General features: G+C 39.4%; 1 protein-coding gene across 1 annotated transcript in view; it reads right to left on the reverse strand.

Moving 5' to 3' along the window:
* ANO2 (anoctamin 2) overlaps nt 1–22,101 on the reverse strand; it is a 506,846-nt gene that overhangs the window by 362,764 nt on the left and 121,981 nt on the right. Inside the window, exons 4-6 of the mRNA XM_078149057.1 lie at nt 18,538–18,686; nt 7,800–7,854; nt 2,506–2,557 (exon numbers count right to left, since the gene is read on the reverse strand). Of these exons, the coding sequence (XP_078005183.1) occupies nt 2,506–2,557; nt 7,800–7,854; nt 18,538–18,686 (256 nt within the window). The remainder of the gene's footprint in view (nt 1–2,505; nt 2,558–7,799; nt 7,855–18,537; nt 18,687–22,101) is intronic.

The raw sequence follows: 22,101 nt of genomic DNA on the forward strand, positions 1-22,101 counted from the left end.
CATCAAATAACAATAATAGTTCACAGTTTATGTATTAGTTTGAGCTTGGCGAAGTACTTTGTTCATAATGGTACTGAGGTAGAAAAAGTTATTGTTGCTATTTTATAGATGAAGAAACTGAGGCACAGAGAGATCAAATACCTTGCCTAACATCACCCAGGTTATAAAGTCTAGAACCTTTACTTCATTATTGGGTCGAGTACTTTCCTTGCTCCTTGGTCTAAATCTGATGCCACCTCCTCCATGTAACCTTCCCTGACTCCCACTCACCCTGCCCCTAAGGTAAAAATGACTTCTTTCTCCTCAAATTTCTAAATCATTTTACCTTGATTTCACTTATCCTATTCTTTTTTGCATTATAGGTACTTGTGTATCCCATTATTGGCTTTCAAACTGCATGGCGGTGGGATCTAAATTTTTTCTATCAATGTATCCCTATCATTTGGCACAGTGAATTTTAAAAATTAGGCACTCAAAGAATATTTACTTCATGAATAAATGAAGGAATTAATGCAACAAATTTGAGGAGAAATATCTCTAAGCAAACAGTCCGTGATCTAACTTCCTAGTCTAACAGGGGCCATAGGAGCTTCAGCAACAACCAGATAATGTTGCCAGGTTATAGATTTTCCTTATCTGCCATTTTTATTCTATTCCTAAGACTCTCCTAAAAAAATTAATCAGTGGATCAAAATTCCACAGTCTTAAAATGCCCTTGTGTGCACACTCTCAGTCTGAGTGCCATACAAAAGTCAATCCAGCATCATCAAATTCCTGTCCACCAGTTACTTCAACTCAAATGCAAAGACTCATTCCATCATGGCCAGTCTTGTTTACATCATGGTAACACCTTAGAAGTGTGGAAAAGAAAACAGTAAAGGATAACATAATAGTTGCCTGCAAAATCTGAAGGTTTGTCATACAAAATAGAACTAGTTCTATATTATTCTAGAAGGCTAAAACAGGACCAATGGGTAGGTGTTGGAGGGAGATAAAGTTTGACTTAATATAAGCAAAAATGTTCTACATTTCCAAAAACAGAATGGGCCTCATTATAAGCTAGTGAGCTTCCTACTTCTATATGTATATCAGGAAACATTATGGGCAAACACTTTATCCAAATATAAATCCAGGGAATGAAGAGATTAAACGTGAAAAGACATTCTTAATTTTTTGTTTTTTGGTTTTTTCATCCATAGGCAAGGAAGAGGTAGCAAAGCACAGTGGAAAAAGAAGTGATCTTTTTGTACCTTCAAATCCCAAAGCTTAAGCATTTCAAAAATGTTTGTTGAATAGAATAAAATTCTTAAATGGAATGAGAACTCAATAGGATCATTAAGGTTGAAGGAACATTAAAAATCATCTAGCTTCCTTCAAGGCTCAAATTACATATCACCATTGCATACATACAGAAAGCCTTTCCCAATACTCCTAGTAGGTGTATTCCTCAGCACAGAGCACAATGTCTTCCCCATTGTAGGCACTCAATAAATGCTTGTTCGATAGGATAGAATCTAGTACAGGAGTGCGGGAACCTGTGGCCTTGAGGCCACATGTGGCCCTGTAGGTCCTCAAGTGCGGCCCTTTGACTTAATCCAAACTTCACAGAATAAATCCCCTTATATAGAATCCAAGGTTCCCCAGTCTTCATCTAGTCCAACCTACTCATTTTACAGATGAGAAAACTGACAGCCAGAGAGATGAAATGCTTTACCCACATTCATACATAGTAAGTGGAAGATCTGGGATTCAAACTCAGGTCCTCTGGCTCAAAATCCAAAGTTCTTTCAACCATACCCCAGTATATCCTATTTGAAATAGAAGTCCCCTAAGGTCTCTACCATTTCTTTATATTGTTGTTGTTCAATTGTTTCAGTCATGTCTGACTCTTCATGACCCCATTTAGGGTTTTCTTGGCAAGGATACTGGAATGGTTCACCATTTCCTTCTCCAAGCTCTTAAGATTCTTTAATTCACACATGCACATTCTTGTTCTGCTAGTGTGCCTGTTCTATCTGTCAGCATGAAGGCTGATATAATACCAGACTGCAAGCAACCAGAGGCCCAGAACTCTATCTGCCTAAAACATTTCTTATCGCCTACATAGCCCTGTTGGAAAACAGATGGCTATTTAATAGACTTCAGTTACTGACAGCAAGGGTGAGCAAGAGGTGGAGGTAGGTGATGTGATGGAGGTAAATAGAGAAAATAAAAGCGATTGTACTAGGATGAGGATTGGAGGAAGGGACAAGCGCCAGGGGAGCAGGGACCCCTGCAGGGGTGGTATGACAGCTGGTCTTTTTAGGAAAAGCCTGTGCTTTCTCAGGCTGTGCTGAAGCACCCATCAGTGTTTGTTTGTGAGTTGAGGGGGGCACAGGAGGGGTTGGTTGTTTTTGTTGGTGTTTTTTCCCCCCACCAACTGAGTTGTTGAAAGAACAGTATTTGGCCACTTTGGCTGTTCCATCAGCACTCTTGTCCAAGTGACGGTAAGCAAGTAGTACTCACCCATCATATTGTTGGCTCGAGAACAGGATGTACGTTTCAAGATTTCATGCACCTAAAGAAGGAAGACAGGAAAGCCATGAGACCAGTTATTGTGTCCCTGGGCAACATACAGATCTGAACAGGACACGCTCAAGATTAGGGGAAAGGGGCCTGGTGAAGAGAAGAGGAGGAGGAGAGGGGAGGAGAATATGTTTGCATTTTGAGTGAGCTAGGGGAAAAGCCAAGCACATGTTGAACTCATGTACTGAACGCCAAACCCAATCAAACTTGACTCCTTCGAAGAGAACAAAGAATTTAACTCTCCCACACATTTCCTCCCCTTCACCCCACCTGGAAACAAATATGTAAAATACAACACACCGTCACCCAGATACTATCATTCATTATGTATACACCACTCTCTAGGATTATAATGGTAACCTCTTAAAAACTTCTTCCAACTCCCCAAAGTGGGAAAATACAGTGAACTCTCATAAAAATCCAAAAACAGCTGGAACAATGGCCCATCTCTGAGAAGTAAGATAGAGGTCTTTGAGTAGGATGTTGGAACTTCATGAGAGGAAAGAAATTTCAGCAGAGAGCTGCCCTTTCCACCACTCATGCCTACGTATACTGGCGCAACTCAGCACTCATGCGTATTGTGACTTGTTACTCTCTGATGGCTTTCATGTGTTAATCCTGCTTCCCCAGTTAGACAGAAAACTCCTTGAGGGCAGGGAGCATGTCTCATATTTCTTGTGTATCCCTCATAGTACCTGAGAGAGGATTGAGAACATAGTAGGAACCTAATAAGTAGGAGACCTTCAAAATCCATATGTTAGGGACAAAAAAAAATAAAAATAGTAACTACACAGTGCCATATTCTAAGGCCTGAAGGAGATATAAATTTAGCTTTGGATATGGGCTCTAACTTCAGGGAGCTTATAATTTAGTAGGGACTATGAGATAATAGGATGATAGTTCTAGAGCTGGAAGGGAACACCTAGAAGGCCATCTGGTCCAACCACCTTGTTTTACAGATGTGGAAACTAATGTTCAAAAATAGTTAAAGACATGACGACAGGTCACACAGTGACAGAGCTGGGATTTGAGCCCCAGTCATCAGACTCCAAATCTAAAATACTCTCAGCTGAACCACACTGCCTCCTGAGAGAAGCTGGGCAGGCCTAAAGTTCTACCTTTCTAAGATTTTCATGAAAATCTGTGTCGTGGGTAGTAGAGAGGGGGGATTTTAGTATTTTCTACTTAGAACTCTCCTAAGGGATGCAGCTACGTGATGCAATGGATAGAATGCTGGGCCTGGAGTCAGGAAGACTCATCTTCCTGGGTTCAAATTTGGCCTCGGACACTAGCTGTGTGACCCTGGGCAAGTCACTTAATCCTTATTGCCTCAGCTTTCTCATCTTTTAAATGAGCTAGAGAAGGAAATGGCAAACCAGTCCAGTATCTTTGCCAAGAAAACCCTAAATGGGGTCATAGAGAGTCAGATGTGATTGAAACAAATGAACAACAACAACAATAAGGGTATGCTGGTTATTCAGTATAAATCTGTCATTTCAGGCTAAGGAAGAGTTAAAAGAAGGAGATAACTGAGAGAGGCAGGTAGGTGGCACCATAGTGTACAGAGTACTGAGCCTGGAGTTCAAATCCAGCCTCAGACACTCACTATGTGACCTTGAGCAAGTCACTTAACCCCTACCTGCCTCAGTTTCCTCATCTGTAAAATGGAGATAATAACATTGCCGACCTACCAAGATTTTTGTGATGATCAGATGAGTTAACATTGACTGACACATAGTAGGTGCTGTATAAATGCTTATTTCCTTCCCCCTCCCAAAGATTTTATTTGGGAGGAAACAAAGCAAACATACTTAACTGATTGGTGGGGAGTGAAAAATGGATGTTTCTGCCTCTCTTCTAGGCCGCTCTAAATTGCACTGAAAATTGCTGCAGCATAAACTTTGGGCTCACCTTGACCCCCACAAAGCAAAGGGCACAAGGAAGACAAATATATCCATTTTGCTATTTGGGCCGAAAGGCAGACATCTGGGGCAGGGGCAGATCCCAACACTGGGCCGGAAAGCCAATGCCCCATAGTAGGGCAAGGTGGAGCTGTGGGGGCAGGGCTGATGAATGAGCAGAACCTTGTCTCTCCAACATTGCTTACACATTATAGTCTAGTCCCAGAGTTAGCAGGAGTGGCGCACCAATAACTTCCAGTAGAACTGGATCCAGCAGACTTTAATTCTGTTTGTAATACAAGGCAGTAATTAAACAGTGATAATAATTAGGAACAGTACTTATGTGGCATTTTATTATTTTACAAGCATTTTGCAATTATCAGTTAATCCCCCTAACACCCTATAACTACCACCACTCCCTCATCCCAAGAGACATGCATGGAGCTCAGACTGTGGAGAGATTTAAGTTCCTTGCAATAACACCAGACCAAGGGAGTGGAAATGTATATGCTTCTTGTCATCCGAACAAAACAGAAATACTTATAAAACAGGTTAGTTTCTTTCTGACAAAACCAGTGTGCCCTTGTCATTGTTCAGTCGTTTTCAGCTGTGTCTGACTCTTCTTTATTCCATTTGGGGTTTTCTTGGCAGAGATACTGGAATGGTTTGCCATTTCCTTTTTCAGCTCCTTTTACAGATGGGGAAACTGAGGCAAACAGGATAAAGTGACTTTCCCAAGGTCACACAGCTAGTAAGTATCTGAGGCTAGATTTGAGCTCAGGAAAAAGAGTCTTTCTGACTCCAGGCTCAGCATTCTATCCACTTCATCACCTCACTGCACACCCAAGATGAGTTCTAAGTATATTCTCAGGATAACACATCTCAAGCCATTATAAGACTCTTGAATGGAAAAGCACCAAGGGAGTCATGCTTTTCATTGTCTTGCCTCCAGGCATACCTGAAATTCGTCCTGCTGAAGGCAGGTAAAAATCTAGTTCTTTGATAGATTTAGCCCTTCTCAGCAATGCAAGGATCTAAGACATCTCCAAAAATCTCATGATGGAAAATGCTATCCACATCCAGAGAAAGAACTTTGGAGTCTGAATGCAGATGGAAGCATACTATTTGGTCTTTTTTTCCTTCTGTTTTGTTTTGTTTCCTCTTTCTTATGGTTCCTCCTATTGATTCTAATTCTTCCTTACAACATGACTAATGAGAAAATATGTTTAATAGGAATGTATATGTAGAGCCTATATCAGATTGCCCACCATCTTGGGGAGAGAGGCAGGGAGGGAGGGGGAGAAAAATTTAAAACTCAAAAGCTTATGAAGTGAATGTTGAAAACTAAAAAAATTAATTTAAAAAAATAAAAATCTAATTCTTTCTTATGACTTTAAATGACCTTCATGGTCTTAAATAAGTCATATTACCTCTCTAGGCCTTAGTTTCCTCATCTGTAGGACATTGGAACAGATAGATGACTTTTAAGGTTCTTCTAGCTTGCTTTTTTACCTTGCTGTCTCCACTGGGACCATCTTCTCCACCTCCTCTCCAGTGGATAACTAGACTCTGCCCTGGAACCACCTGAAATTTCGATAGGCTAGCTTTGGCCTAATCTTGCTGGAATCAACAGCATTTGCTCGCCATCTTCATGCCATGTCAAGGGGGAGTACCTCTCCTCCATTCTTTGATTTCCATCTCCTATTTATGTGCTTTTTCCATCAAATTGTAAGCATCTTGAAGGCAGGAAATCTTGCTTGTATTTTTATCCCCAGCATTTAGTAAAATGCCTGGCACATAGTAGGTGCTTGACAAGTACTTTCCCTACCTATCTAAATCTTAGGATCTCCAAAAAGGAATAATTCTATTGCTGTCCTCAGTCAACCTCAGCCAACTGTTCCTGTGTCTCACTACCTTAACCACCAGGAAGGCCTTTCAGGTGCCCAAACCTCATTACAACACTAGCTCTTTTCTAAGTGTTCAAGGGAAATACATTTCTAATTTCCCCTCAGTGGCACTGGGCAATTTCATACTACCCCTAGGATTCCTTTTTGCTTTTTCCCCTTTGGAAAAAATTAATTCTTGGGACAAATGGAAACAAAGGACTCAGCAAATAAAAAACTATCCCTCTATTAACTCAATTAAAGTTGTGTCCCTTGAAAGGAACCATGTTTACAAATGTTTAGTAACCAACAGCACAGGGCAAATGAAGATTCCATTAACAGACTCAAACTCTTTAAGGAACCATGGAATCTAAAAAGAAAGTGGCTGCTTGTCATACCGCAAGAGCAGGCTTCAGCCAAAGCAAGATCCACACAATTAAACTTTCTATAAAGTAGGCTGGCTCTTGCTATTTGATAAATATTTATTTCCAGGGCTTTCCTTGATACAAATGACCAAGAGCTCCTTGGAAAGGAGACAAAAGGGAGGCAGAGGATAAGAGGAAGTGGCAAGAGTATTCCATTAGTCACTGATTAGAGACTAGCTAAATGAATCATAGTGCAGAAATGTAATGGAATATTTCTATGCTATAAGAAATTATAAATATCATGAATATGGGAAGTATTGAGAAGGTGAACTGATACAAAATGATCTAAGCAGAAGAAGGGAAAATATAGGCAATGACTGCAACAACATACATGGAAAGAACAAAGCAACTGAAATGGTGTGCTACAAGATTATAACATCCATACATGGCCCCAAAGAAGATATATGGCAGGTATCTCCCCACCTTCCTGGCAGAGGTGGAGGACCAACTACATATGCCAGACTTTTTCTAATGTGTTAGTTAGTTGTGATGAACCTTTTTTTAATGTTTTCTTACAAATGATAACCTCTGGGAGGTTAGGGAGGGATACATTAGGAAATATAGGTGATATAAAAGCAAAAGCCATTAATAAAGTTTTTATTAATACTACTATATTGAGAGATAGGATACCAGGTTCTTGTCCTGGCAGTTACTGCTAACTTATAATGTGGCCTTGGCCATGGTACTTCAAGCCTGTGGACCACAGGTTCCAGATATGCAAAAAAGAGGGTGGACCTAGACTTACCTCAAAGTCACTGACCAACTATGGGACCATCTAATGTTCCAGCATTCTGGGATTGTCAGAATGACCCTAGGGAAGAGTATGCAAAGGGAGGGTTTGCCTCCCAAACTATACAGCATAGGGCGGTTTGTTTGCCATCTCTTTTGCCTTTGGGATTTGCCTTGATGTTGCTTGGCAAACTCTACTCGAAAAGTGTCAGAGTCAGCAGGTAGAACCAAGCCACATGCTCTTCTCTGCCTTATCCCCAAACCCATGCACTTGCCAGTCACACCTGCTTACTTACAATGCGGCTCCTAGTGGCATTGTCAAAGAAGGTGTCCTTGTCCTGGATGTTGTACCTGTAGACACCAAGAAAAGTAATTATGAATTTCTTCCATGGACCACATACTGTCACAACATGTACTCTATAGCTGGGCAATGGCCAGCCAGAATCGTACAAACACAGGGCTGGAAGGACCTTCAGAGGCTATCTAGGCCTACCTACAACCCATTAGTAATTTCTTCCATAATAATATCAATCAAGCAACAAGTATGTATTAAGTAGGCATTAAGCACCTACTATACACCAGGCAACCTTACTAGGACCTGGGGATACAAGTATAAGAACAAAGAACAAAATAATCCTTTCTTAGAATGAGCTTACATTCTAATGAGCAAAATAAAAGTACGTGTAAAAATATAATTAGTATAAATGTAAACAAATATGAATATATACAAAGTAATTAAACACAAGGCAGTTTGGGCACTAGCATTTGGGGGGATCAGGAAAAACTTCATGTAGAAAGTGGTGCCTGAGCAATATCTTGAAAGGAGGGACTCTCCATGAGGCAGAGATAAGGAAGGAGTTTGTTCTAGGCATGGTAGACAGCCTTGTGTCCCTAACAAGTGCATAAAGATGGGAGACAGAATGTCAGGTGTCTTCTAACAAAGAAGGTTAGTCTGGCTACATTGCAGAATGCAGGAATGGGAGTCATGTACAATGAGACTAGAAAAAATAGATTAGAGCCTAGTTGGGTAAGACTTTAAAAACTAACAGAGGTATTTGTATTTCATTCTGGAGGCCACAGGAAGCCACTGATTGAGAAAGGGAGTCACACAATCAGATTTATGCTTAAGGAAAATTATGTTGGCATTAGTGTGTAAGAAGGACTGGAATGGGGAGAGACTGTAGGTAGGGAGACTAATTGGTCTCCCTAATTGGAGGAGAAAAGGTGTCAGATGCAAGAGAGAATGTTACAGTAAAAATGGCAAATTTTGGTAAATGATTGGATATATGGCATTAAAGAGAGTGAGGAATTTAGAATAATGTCAAAACTATTAATCTAGGACACTGAAATGATGGTGGTATTTTTGACAGAAAAAGAAAAGTTTGGAAGAAGGGAGGGTTTAGGGAGGGAGAAACAATGAGCTTAGTTTTAACTGTGTTTAAGATGTCTCCATCAGGCATGTAATTGAAATATCCAACAGGCATTTGATGAAGTGAAACTGAGGCTCAAGAAAGAGGCAGAGGAGGAAGGAGGGAGGCACAGAGAAAGAGATAGATCAAGGAATAATATGCATAGATCTTTAAATTAGAGCTGATGAGGTTTCCAAGAATGATAGTAGAGGGAGAAGGAAAAGGGCCCAAGACAATGCCTTCAAGAACATCAACAGATAGGGATGGTGGGTATGAAAAGCCAGCAAAAGAGACTAAGAGGTGGTCAAGCAAGTGGAATGTGAATCACGGGAACCTATCATGAAAACCCAGAGAGACAATATCCAAGGAAGAAGGTTGTCAACTGGGTCAAATGCTGCAAAAGAATCTAAACGTATTAGGACTGAGGAAACACCATCAGATTTGGCAACTAAGAGATCATCGGTAACTTTGGAAAGAGCAGTTTCAGTTAAGTGATGAGGTCAGAAGCTAGATTCCAAAAAATTAAGGAATGAGAGTGAGGAATTAGAAGCAGCAAGCATGTGTTATTCCTTTTTTCAAGGAATTTGCCTGAGAAAGGGAGGAGAGGTGAAGGATAATAGCTTGAAGGAAGAATAGAATCCAGGGAAGGTTTTCTAAGGATGGGAGAGACTTACGTATACTTGGAGACATTAAGGAAGGAACCAATTGATGGATATAATGACGATTACAGAGCAAGGGGAACTGATTGAAGATGCAATCTGGAGAAGATTGGAAGGGAGGAGATCAAGTGAACATGTAGAGAGGTTGACCTTGACAAGGAGAAGGTCCATCTCTTTTCAGGGATTGAAGGAAAGAAGGAGAGAATGGAAAATGATTTCAAAGATTTTTAAGATGAAGACAATGGGTTAAGAGAGAGCTCACATCAAATGACCTCAATTTTTTCAGTAAGAGGCAAGGTCCTCAGCTGAGAGAGAGTATCTGAGAGCTTGGAGATAGAAGAGAAGGTCTTAATAGCTTCTCTGCTGAGTGAGATAAGGAATTAATTAGTGAGGAATAGAGGAGGGGTGGGAAGAGGACAAGCATTTATTAAATGCCAACTATGCTGCAGACAATGAGCTAAGCACTTTACAAATATTATCTTATTTTAAAAAGACTGCCTTGCTGCAATGAGGGTCCACTTGAAGTTAGGTAACATGAATTTATAATGTACACAATTATCATGGATGTGAGACTTCCTTCATTTTCACTCAGCAGTTCCTCAGTAGGGATGGGGGAGGTTGATGTTGAGAGTAATCCAGGGCAGAAATTTGGCCAGGGTCTTTGGAGAAAAGAGTACATTTAAGTACAACCCAAGATTGGTATCCTTGAAGTTAAGTCTGGGCAAAAATATAATGGAAAAACTTTGTGTCCCTTATGAAATCATAGGATTTAGGGCTGGTCACCTAAACAAAACTCTTTATTTTAGAGACTGAACTAGAGAGGTCAGTGAAGTCACCTGTCCAGAGTCACATAGTAGTAAGTCATAAATGGTTGCAGAGCCTTGATTGTGATAACCCTAAGACCACAGCAGGAGGAAAAAGGAGGTCAATTTGCTGTAAGAAGCAACCCTCTAGACTTAGCACCCCCAGGTTACATCAAGCCCTCATTACTCCAGCAAGTTCAGTATTAGGGATCCTATTCTATGCAGCAGGGCTGCTTAGCAATGCAGATAGGGGCCAGTTATTTTATAGAGAAGAGTGACAGCTTACTCATGTAGGTTTCCCACCTCTGGTTCCATAAGCAGGGAAGTATCAGTGCCTAAGCAACAAAGGCATGGGACCATTAAAAAAGTACAAGGTACCTCTCTTCTTTCCTCACGAACACTCATTATGATAGCCCACTGTGTCAGGTCTCCTTCAACTTCATATGTGAGTACATTAATAAATTGGGACTCATTTCTCCAACATAAGATCCTACCCTACTCCTCAGCTCAGTACAATAACAGTACATGGCTTTAAGAATCCTATAATTCATACTTAGGAAAAGAATAAGGAATTTTCAGAGGAAGAAATAAAAGATATCAATAGCCATATTAAAAAAAATGGACTCAGTGAACAGACTGAAACATTTTCTCTCTTTTGTCTTTGTTTTTAATATGGCTAATGTGGAAATGTTATCTGCATGACTATGCTGTTCGTCATAAGTTTTGTTTTTCTTGACTTCTGAATAGGAGGGGGAGTGTGGAGGAGAGAGAGAATTTGGAACTAGAAAAAAGAATTTTAAAAGTCTCTGTACTTTAAAAAAAATAGAAAAGAAAGCAGACTGAATCTATGATTTCATTAGTGTAGGAAATTCCTAGCTGAGTAGACTCCTACTGTTACAATTCAGTAACTTCTCTGCATCTTAGAGTCATATGAAACACCTAGAGGTTAAGTGAGTTGCCCAAGGTCACATAGACAATATATGTCAGAGGCATGACCTGAAGCCAGTTCTTCCCAGCTTCAATGTCAGCTGTATATGCACAATGACATGTGACTTCTTATAATTCACTTGAATTTAAGTGAAATGTATGTCTTCATTCTCATCATTTCCCCAGCTTCCTAGAAAGCCTCAGATTTAAACTTGTCTGCAGAATTCCAAGACTGTAACTAGTTTGATGTAGTAGAAGCAATACCTTAACTCCTCACCCCAGGTCAGGCTAGTTTGGTTTTCCTTAAAAGATATCAAGAAATTCCTCAAGATTTGGTCGGTTCAGGGCACTCAGGGCTCAAACTGATGATGCCACTTCCTCATCACCTGAGTAAAACACAGTCACAAGGAGATGGAGAAGCTAAAAGATGATTGGCTGATGGATCAGCATAGGAGCTTCCCTCAACTGAATCAACTCAAGAGGTTCTCAATGTCCATCCTCCTCAGATATTCTCCTCCTGCTATAGCTAAGTAAATCTCCTTTTGGAACGATTTATGAATGTCATTTTATTCCAATAGCAAATCTAAACTACCAGATAACTGTCTCAGGTTAAGCCTATGGAGGGAAATTCACGACTAGTAATTGTAACTTTGAATGTAAATGGGTTGTTTATAGCAGTTCTCTTTGTAGTGTCAAGGAACTGGAAATTGTAGAGATTCTCATCAATTAGGGAATGGCTGAACAAGTTGTAGGGTATGGTTGTGACGAAATACTACTGTGCTGTAAGAAATGATGAGCTCATTGGTTTTCGAAAGGCATGGACAGACTTGCACAAAATGATGAAGAATGAAGTAATGAGAACCAAGAGAACACTGTGTACAGTAACAGCAATATTGTTTTAAGAATGACTGAGTGACTAAGTCATTTTGGCTATTATAAACACACAAATTAAAAATAAAGAATATATGAAGAGAAATACTATCTGTATCTGGAGAAAGAATTGATAAATAGAAGTATGTATAGAATAATTATATATATATATATATATATATATATATATATATATATATATATATATATATATATGTGTGTGTCTAATTGATGGGGTCCTTGGGTGGTTGTACTGGGACCCCAATTCCATTATCATGTTTCTCCCTAACCTCAGAAACACTGTCCCTGGCAGTTTCTCCCCAGCCCAAGGACACTGTGCCTAGCAATTACACGAGTGAGCCCCAGCAAGACCCTTATCTCTCTCCCTGGTGCAGTTACAAACAGCACCTGAAGGAATTAGTTTGAACTGACTTTGCACTGGGTCATAAAGGTATTCTTACCCACTGGACTATCTATACCACCACCCTACCTTATTATCTACATCCTGGACTCCTCATTATCTGTATTCTAGACCTAAGACATATGCATACTCCCTACATCTATCTTGTCAAACAAGACATTGACTGGTGGCAGACTGAACAACTCTCAGTTACCCCTGAACTCTAGCTAACTTAGTGACATAGCAGGCCTAAAACCACACCTCCTTGTGGCCCCCCTTATGGGCTTTTCCTAGTGAACTCTGGGTAAAATGCCTATGCAGTACATACAAAAATGTATGTTCCTTTAAGAACTGACAACTCCTTAACCACTCCCTAAACTTGCCCTGAATCACCTAGTTAGCATATTTGGCACATGTTTTATTATATTTTATCTTATATAAACTTTAACTGTACCCCTCTAAGATTGAAGGTTCCTTAAGAATCCTTGTCTGCTGAAAAGCATAACAACAAACATTTTGCCAACTTGAGTTAAAAAATGCTTGAGTCTGTGAATTCATTCCAGACGATCCCATCCTGTACTCCAGTCTTCGAGTGGTCTCAGCCACTCAGACCTCAACATAATGATAAGCATCTCTAGTGCAGGGGAGAAAGGGAAGTAAAAAAAGGAATTCACATGATAACTTTGTTGTACATTTGGAGGGAATAGCAAGTTGTACATGGTAGATTTCCTGTTGTACCATGTAATGGAAGTGCTTGTTTTGTTCCCTGAATTGAAAACAAATTAATGTTTAAAAGGAAAAGAAAAATAATATGTATGTAGAAAATTAAATACAAAGTAGCTTCTGGGAGGGAAGAGTGCTAACAAGTCAGGGGGAAAGCATTGGGATAGGCATCCTGTTGGAGTTGACATCTCTGATGAACCTTGAAAGAAATCAAGGATTCCATGAGATGAAAGTAAGAAAGGAGAGCATTCTAGGCATTGGGATGGCCTAAGGCACAGATGTGAGATGGAAAGTCATGAACACTAAGAATGTCATTTTGGCTGACACACAAAATGGATGAAGAGGTACCATAAGCAGGGAAAGGTAGGCTGGAGAAAGATAGTGATGGATTTTGAAAGACAGACAAAAGAATTTTTATTTCATCCTTGAGACAAGAGCCTCCCAACCAAGGACAATGACATGGTCAGACTTAAAGTTAATGCAGCTTCATTTTGGTAGTTGTATTGGCCATAGGAGCAAGGAAAAGGAGAAGTGTAAATATGAAAGAGGAGAGAATGGAGACAGGCAGGGAGAGTAGTCAAGAGCCTATCATAGTAGTCCAGGTCATGAAAACTTGAATCAGGGGGATGGCTGTGTGAGTGGAGAGAAGATGGATACAAGATACATCATGGAGATGGAATTTATAAGATCTGGCAACTGATTAGATAACTTCTATAGTCCCTTTTAGTCCTTACTACTCTATTATTCTAGGGGTGGGGGAGGAGAATGATAATGATGAATGGGGAGCTCCCTGACAAATCTGATGAGTTTATGGAGAAGTTAGCCTTGTTTGGAATATTTGATTGTCCATGCCTCTCCCTATGGGGCATAGACATGTCCATTAGGTCATTGTTAAGAGGACAAAAATCAATTCCTGTTTAAGTTTCAATGACAGTGATGACCTAGAAGGTGATTTGGTTGGTTGGGACTTCTTAGGAAGATAGAATCTTACCAGAGGATTGGTTAACTCTCTTGAGTTGGTCTTTGAAAGACACATGACAGATTTTTTTTTTTTGCCTTTCATCTTGGTGCCTTTCTTCTAGCATTTGTGCATATGAGATTTCTCTACCTCACCCCCAATCCCTTGCCACCTAAGAGCCAATTGTCAATTTAAGGCAAAAGCACATAGAACTGCTTGCCCATAGTTTTATTAGCCCAGGTTAGAGACTAGGGACCAAAGAGATTACTTTCCCATTCACAGACAGCAGCAGTGCATTAGCAAAAGTTCCTGCAGAGGGGGACAGCTAGGTGGCGCAGTGGATAGAGAACTGGCCCTGAAGTCAGGAGGACCTGAGTTAAAATCCGGCCTCAGACCAAACACTTGACATTTCATAGCTGTGTGACCCTGGGCAAGTCACTTAACCCCAATTGCCCAAAAAAAAAAAGTTCCTGCAGAATCACATGGCCAAAATTGTCTAAAAGGAAATTCCATTAATAACATTCTTGAACCCAAACCTCCTCTGTAAAGGAAAAGAGGTTTTGATTTCCCAGGGATCTTGATATCATAGGCATAATCTTAGCCTTCTGGCCATTGAAAGGAGATTTATTAAGCAGAGCCAGCCTCTAGTATTGCCTCTCAAGAAAACCCAATGTAAGAGTTTAGCAACCTGACCTTCAAAACACATAAGGGTAGATCTTTAACTGAATGGAACCCCAAATCTGGAGCAGCAGTAGAAAAGATGTAAGGATGCAATCATCTAAAGATGCATCCCTGAGCAAGGGACAGACACTCTACAATCTGGCTTCTGACTTCATGCCTTGCCCAAAGTTACCAATGATGTCTTAATTGCCAAATTTAGTGGTCTTTTCTCAGTCCTCACCCTTCTTGAAACTGCTAATCCACCTCCCTCCTGAAATGTCTCTCCTCACTAGGTTTTCATGGTTCTCCTGATTCTTTCTTAGTTCTTTCTCTTGGTTCTCTCCCCCTATCTGAGTGCTCCTCAATCTCCTTTGCTGAATCTTCATGTTGATTCCTCTAACTATGGGTGTCTCCAAAACAAAGTGCTGGGCCCTCTTCTTTTCTCCTTCTATACTATTTCATTTAGTGAACTCATCATTTCCCATGAGTTCAATTACCATGTCTGTAGAGATGCTTCCTAGATCTATGTATCCAATCTGAGCCTCTCTTGAGCTTTATTCCCCCATAACCAACTGCCTTTGGACATCTCAAACTCAGCATGACCAAAATAGAACTTATTGTTTTTCTCCCCAAACCCTCTCATCTTCCAAACTTCCCTCTCACCCTTCCTCCAATTTGCCAAGGCTCAAAACCCCAGTGTCATCTTTAACTTTGCCCTCACACTCATCCCATGCATATGATCTATTGCTAAATCATATCATTTCTGCCTTTATGACCTCTCTTGTTTATGTTCCCTCCTCTCCTCTCAAATAGCCACATCACGTCTCACTTGGATGATTGCAGTAGATCCTAGTTGTTCCCATGGCCTCAAGTTTCTCCCCCATTCCAATTTATCTTCTACTCCACTGCCAAAGTGATTTTCTGAAATCATAGGTCTTACCATGCAATTCTACACACACACCCCCCATTCAGTTAACCCCAGTGGCTTCCTATTAGCTCCAAAATCAAATATAAAGTCCTCTGGCATCTAAATCCTTTTGAAAAATGGCCCCTTTTTGCCTTTCTAGTCTTTTGACTATTTACTCTTCTGTATTATGCCCTTTGCACAGGACAGTTCACTGGCCTATTTGCTGTTCCTCAAACACAACACTCCATTTCTCAACTTCAGCCTTTTCTCTAGTTACCCCTCATGCCTCGAATGCTGTCCTCCTTTACCTCCATTTCTTAGCTTCTCTGGCTCCTTTCAAAGACTCAGCTCCATTCCCACCTTCTGCAGGCAGCCTTTCCCAGTTCTCTCTGATGCTAATACCTGCCCTCTGAGGCTGGGAATAGAAGAATGGGTTGGTAGACAAAGAATTGAGAGAATTCAACTCTTCCTCCCCCTAGCAAACACAGATTCTGCATCTATATCCTGCTTGAAACTAATTATTGACATGTCATCTTTGCCATTAAAATGTGAGTTTTTTGAAGGGAAGGGACAGTATTTTTGCCTTTTTTTGTATCTCCAGTGCTCGGTACATAATAAACATGAATAAATGCTTACTGACTAAATGACTAATCTGGTCACCTACCACTATTATGCTGACTTTTGGACAGTGCAAAATATGTTCGCCATTGGAGGCTGAGGGGAGGCCAAACCACATGGTACCACTACACATCTTGGAAACAACTTGTGTTAGGACTCTGTGGGAGAGATAGAGATTCATCAGAATTGCAGGGTGTTACCCAGTTGGCAATTCCAAATTTCAATCCCCTTCTGAGGGGAGTCTAAACCATGGGGCAGCACTGAATTAAAGGGACTCTAGGATCCTGGTGGAAAAATAGGATCCATCAGAGAGGGAAAAGAATTTATTGCATATGAACTACAAGAAGGTCTTTATATGTTTCCTGTATTTGTATTAGGCTCTATATTATAAGGGGTGAAATAAAAGTTATCTTCTACCCAATATGTATTTGTTACATTGACTGCATGTATAAGAGTTAGGGATGTGTTGCTTAACATTTGTAGAAACTCGGACATGAAGTGTGAATGAGATGTAATGGAGATAACTGAGATGAAATTCAAGAGGGGCAATCATAAGCCAAATGTGTTGTTTAGGGGTCCATCCCCAAAATTAGATCCAGTATATGTGAGTCCAGGGTTTAAAACTAACTGGAAAAGGACAGAATTATTATGTCATTTATAACCTTCTAAGCCTGCCAACTAGAATTTTAGATCTGGAAGGTACTCTACAAATCACCTTGTCCAAAACTCTTTAGCGTTCAGGGTTCCCTAAAAACAACCCTTTGTGTCCTTGTTTTTCTTCCTCCTTTGAGTTCCAAACATCTCTCCATCCTGAGTTCTTTGCCCTTTCTTCCTGGGCTGTTGGTTCATAGACTCCATTGGAATATTATTCCCATTCCAATTCCAAACACCAACATGTGTTTCCCTTATATAGTCTCTTCAGAATACTCACTCCTGCTTCAAGACTCTTCTTTGCTATCTTTCTGGAGGCTTCCCACTGATAACAGGGCTCAGGGATAAGAGGCTGGGAATAGAAGAATGGGGAAGTAGACAGAGCAGAACTGAGGGGACTCAATTCTCCTTCCCCTAACAAACTTGCCCTCCACATACGCATGCACATATACATGTACACATACACATATGGGCACATACCAAATCACGCACACACATACACATATTTCTCTCCAGTTTGGCTATAATACTAAAAATCCAAAATCTCAATGCAGCTTCCTGCTTTAGGCAAGTAATTAAATGGGTTTTCCATCTACTTTCTCCTTAGTCTCCTCAAAATAATTAAAAGCTACCTCCCTCAACCACTAACCCACTACAAAATAGTACATAAATATTTACTATATAATTTATAAATATAAATAACACATGTAAATAATATAGAATATCAATTATAAATGAGGCTAATAATATCTCTTGTACCAGTCTCAGAGGACCAAATGAAATGATGTGATATGCTACTGTGGTGAAGAGAGCCCTGAATTTGAAGTTAGAGACCTGAGTTTAAATTCCTACGCTGCCATTTAATACCTACGTGACACTGGTGAGTCAATTTGCATTTCTGTTCTCAGTTTCCTCAATTATAAAACAAGAGAATTGGACTAGATGGCCTCTGAAGAACATTTCAGCTCTAAATCTATGATCAACCATCCACAAGCACTTTTTAAGTGCCTACTATGTGCTAGGTATTGGGGATACAAAGATAATGAATTTTAAAAAAGGGCAGCTAGGTGGCATAGTGGATAGAGCACCAGCTCTGGAGTCAGGAGGACCTGAGTTCAAATCTGGCCTAAGACCAAACACTTGGCACTTACTAACTGTGTGACCCTGGGCAAGTCACTTAACCCCAATTGTCTAAAAAAATAATAATAATATAATTCATAAGGAACTTGAATTTCACTGAGGATCCATGAGTAGATGATGTCTAATTTCTTTCCATTGCTAATGTTTTAGGCTTTACAATGCATTCAAAATTCCTTAGGAAATATAAAATGCTATATAATTGTCAAGTATCATTAACATGTTACCCTAACCCTCCCCTGGGCCATCTTTTGTGTGTGTGTGTGTGTTTTTCAACTCTGGGTCCCATGTGACATCAAACCAAGTACTCACAGATACATTTTCTCCCTGGAGAAGGGGTAGGAGAGGTTTTTCATCTTGTCACTGTGTTCTGGTACTCGAGGCTGTAAGGGGGAAGTCATCTTCTGCACAACATCATTGAATTTCTTTGCAATGGTGCCCTTTGATTTGATCTCGTACATCTAGAGAAGACAAAGCCATAGGAGTAAAAAGGAAGCAAACAAAAGAGAGAGAAAGAGAGAAATGAATCCTTTTTTCTGCCCTCAACCTCATAAAGTCAGGATACTCTAGCTAATACATTTTTGGGGAAGGGAATGGGAGGAAGATGTTTTCTAAAAGGAGACATATGCTGACTCTTCCTTCTATCAAGTGCCTTTACAAAGAGACCTTGGATTGGGACACTAATGTACCGTTGGTGGAGATGTGAACTAATCCAAACATTCTGGAAAGCAATTTGAAACTATGTCCAAAGGGCAATAAAACTGTGCATACCCTTTGGTCCAGCAATACCACTGCTAGATCTGTACCCCAAAGAGATTAAATAAAAGGAAAAAGATCTATAGCAGCTCTTTTAATGGTGTCAAAGAATTGGAAATTGAGAAACAGCTGAACAAGTCATGGTATATGATTGTGATGTAATACTATTTTGCTTTAATGATGAACCTAGAAAACCTTCAGAAAAACCTAGAAAGACTAACATGAACTGATACAAAGTAAAGTGAGCAGAACCAGGAAAACACTGCACACGGTAACAGCAATATTGTATGATGATCAACTGTGAATGATTTCTCAGCAATACAATGATCCAAAACAATTCCAAAGGACTTACAATGAAAAATGCTATCTATCCCCAGAGAAAGAACTAATGGAGTCTAGCATACTTATTTTTACTTTATTTTGCTTTAGTTTCCTTTCTTTCTTTCTTTTCATCTGTGTTTCTTTGACTAATATGGAAATACATTTTGCATGGGTGCACATGTATAACATATATCAAGTTTGTCTTCTCAGGAAGGGGGAAAGGGGAAAGGAAAGAGGAAGTGTGTGTGTGTGTGTGTGTGTGTGTGTGTGTGTGTGTGTGTGAGAGAGAGAGAGAGAGAGAGAGAGAGAGAGAGAGAGAGAGAGAGAGAAAGAGAAAGGGAGACAGAGACAGAGAGACAGAGAGAATTTGGAATTCAAAATTTTTAAAAAAACCCAAATGTTAAAAATTGTATTTACATGTAATTGGAGATAAAAAATTTTAAAGATGTCTTGGCAATACTTTGCTTTTTTATCTATTCTAATACAGGAGAACAGTAAAACAGTGACTTATGCACTCTGAAAAAGCTTTTAAAAATTCAATAATCATAAAATAATAGAATTTCCCAACAAAAGGAACTTTTTTTAATTTAAATTTTTTTATTTTTTCCATATGCTTTTGAGTTGAAAATTTTTCTCCCTTTTCCTCCCCCCCACCCTCCCCAAGGTGGCGCACAATCTGATATAGGCTTTACATTTACATACCCATTAAACATATTTTCACATTAGTGAAGTTGTAAGTAAAAATTAAAACCAATACAAGGAACCATCACAAAGATGAAACAAAACTCAACAGAAGGTAAAAATAAGTGATAGCGATTCGACTTCCATCGTTCTTTCTTTGAATGTGAACAGCATTATCCATCCCAAGGCCTCTGGAAATGTCTTAGATCCTCATAATGCTGAGAAAGGTTCAGTTTAACAATCTTAGTCATTGCATAATGTGGCTGTTATTGTATACAAAGTCATCTTGGTTCTGCTCACTTCACTCAGCATCAGACCATATAAGTCTTTCCAGGTTTTTCTGAAGTCAGCCTGTTCATCATTTCTTATAGCACAATAGTATTCCATTACATTCATATACCACAACTTGCTCAGCCATTCCCCAATTGATGGGCATCCTCTCAATTTCCAATTCTTTGCCACCACAAAAAGAGCTGCTATGTATATTTTTGTACATATGGGTCCTTTTCCCATTTGTTTGATCTCTTTGGGATATAGCCCTAGAAGTGCTATTGCTGGATCAAAGGGTATGCACATTTTTGTAGCCCTTTGGGCATAGTTCCAAATTGTTCTCCAAAATGGTTGGATCATTTCACAACTCCACCAACAATCTGTTAGAGGTCCAATTTTCCCACATCCTCTCCAACATTTATCATTTTCCTGTTTTGTCATGTTGGCCAATCTGATAGGTGTGATGTGGTACCTCAGAGTTGTTTTGATTTGCATTTCTCTAATCAATAATGATTTAGAGCATTTTTTCATATGACTATAGATGGCTTTAATTTCTTCATCTGAGAACTGTCTGTTCATATCCTTTGACCATTTATCAATTGGGGAATGGCTTGTGTTCTTATAAATTTGTCTTAATTCTCTATATATTTTAGAAATGAGGCCTTTATCAGAGAGACTGGTTGTAAAAATTCTTTCCCAATTTTCTACCTTCCTTCTAATCTTAGTTGCATTGGCTTTGTTTGTGCAAAAACTTTTCAATTTAATGTAATCAAAATTATCCATTTTGCTTTTCATAATGTTCTCTCTCTCCTGTTTGGTCATGAATTCTTCTGTTCTCCATAGATCTGATAGGTAAACTATTCCTTGTTCTCCCAGTTTACTTATGGTATCAGCCTTTATATCTAAGTCATGAACCCATTTTGACTTTATTTTGGTATATGGTGTGAGATTTGGGTCTATGCCTAGTTTCTGCCATACTCTTTTCCAGTTTTCCCAGCAGTTTTTTTCAAAGAGTGGGTTCTTATCCCAGAAGCTGGGGTCTTTGGGTTTATCAAATAATAGATTACTATAGTCATTGACTACTGTGTCTTGCATATTTAACCTATTCCACTGATCCACTCCCTATTTCTTAGCCAGTACCAAGCAGTTTTGATGATTGCTGCTTTATAATACAATTTAAGATCTGGAATTGCTAGGCCACCTTCCCCTGCATTTCTTTTCATTAGTTCCTTTGATATTCTGGACCTTTTGTTTTTCCAAATGAATCTTGTTATTATTTTTTCTAACTCTATAAAATAATTTTTTGGTAGTTTGATTGGTATGGCACTGAATAAGTAAATTAGCTTAGGTAGGATTGTCATTTATTATATTAGCTCGGCCTACCCATGAGCAACTGATGTTTTTCCAATTATTTAGATCTGATTTTATTTGTGTGAAAAGTGTTTTGTAATTGTGTTCATAGAGTTCCTGGGTTTGTTTGGGAGGTAGACTCCTAAATATTTTATAATGTCTACAGTAAGTTTAAATGGGATTTCTCTTTCTATCTCTTGCTGTTGGGCTTTGTTGGTAATATATAGACATGCTGATGATTTGTGTGGGTTTATTTTATAGCCTGCAACTTTGCTAAAGTTGTTTATTATTTCAAGTAGTTTTTTAGTTGATTCTCTAGGATTCTCTAAGTATATCATCATGTCATCTGCAAAGAGTGATAGCTTTGTTTCTTCTTTGCCTATTCTAATGCCTTCAATTTCTTTTTCTTCTCTTATTGCTAAAACTAAGGTTTCCAGTACAATATTGAATAACAGTGGTGATAATGGACATCCTTGTTTCACCCCCGATCTTATTGGA

The sequence above is a fragment of the Phascolarctos cinereus genome, unplaced genomic scaffold (assembly GCF_003287225.1).
Source record: "Phascolarctos cinereus isolate Bilbo 61053 unplaced genomic scaffold, phaCin_HiC Scaffold_1;HRSCAF=81, whole genome shotgun sequence".
NCBI classification, from domain to species: domain Eukaryota; kingdom Metazoa; phylum Chordata; class Mammalia; order Diprotodontia; family Phascolarctidae; genus Phascolarctos; species Phascolarctos cinereus.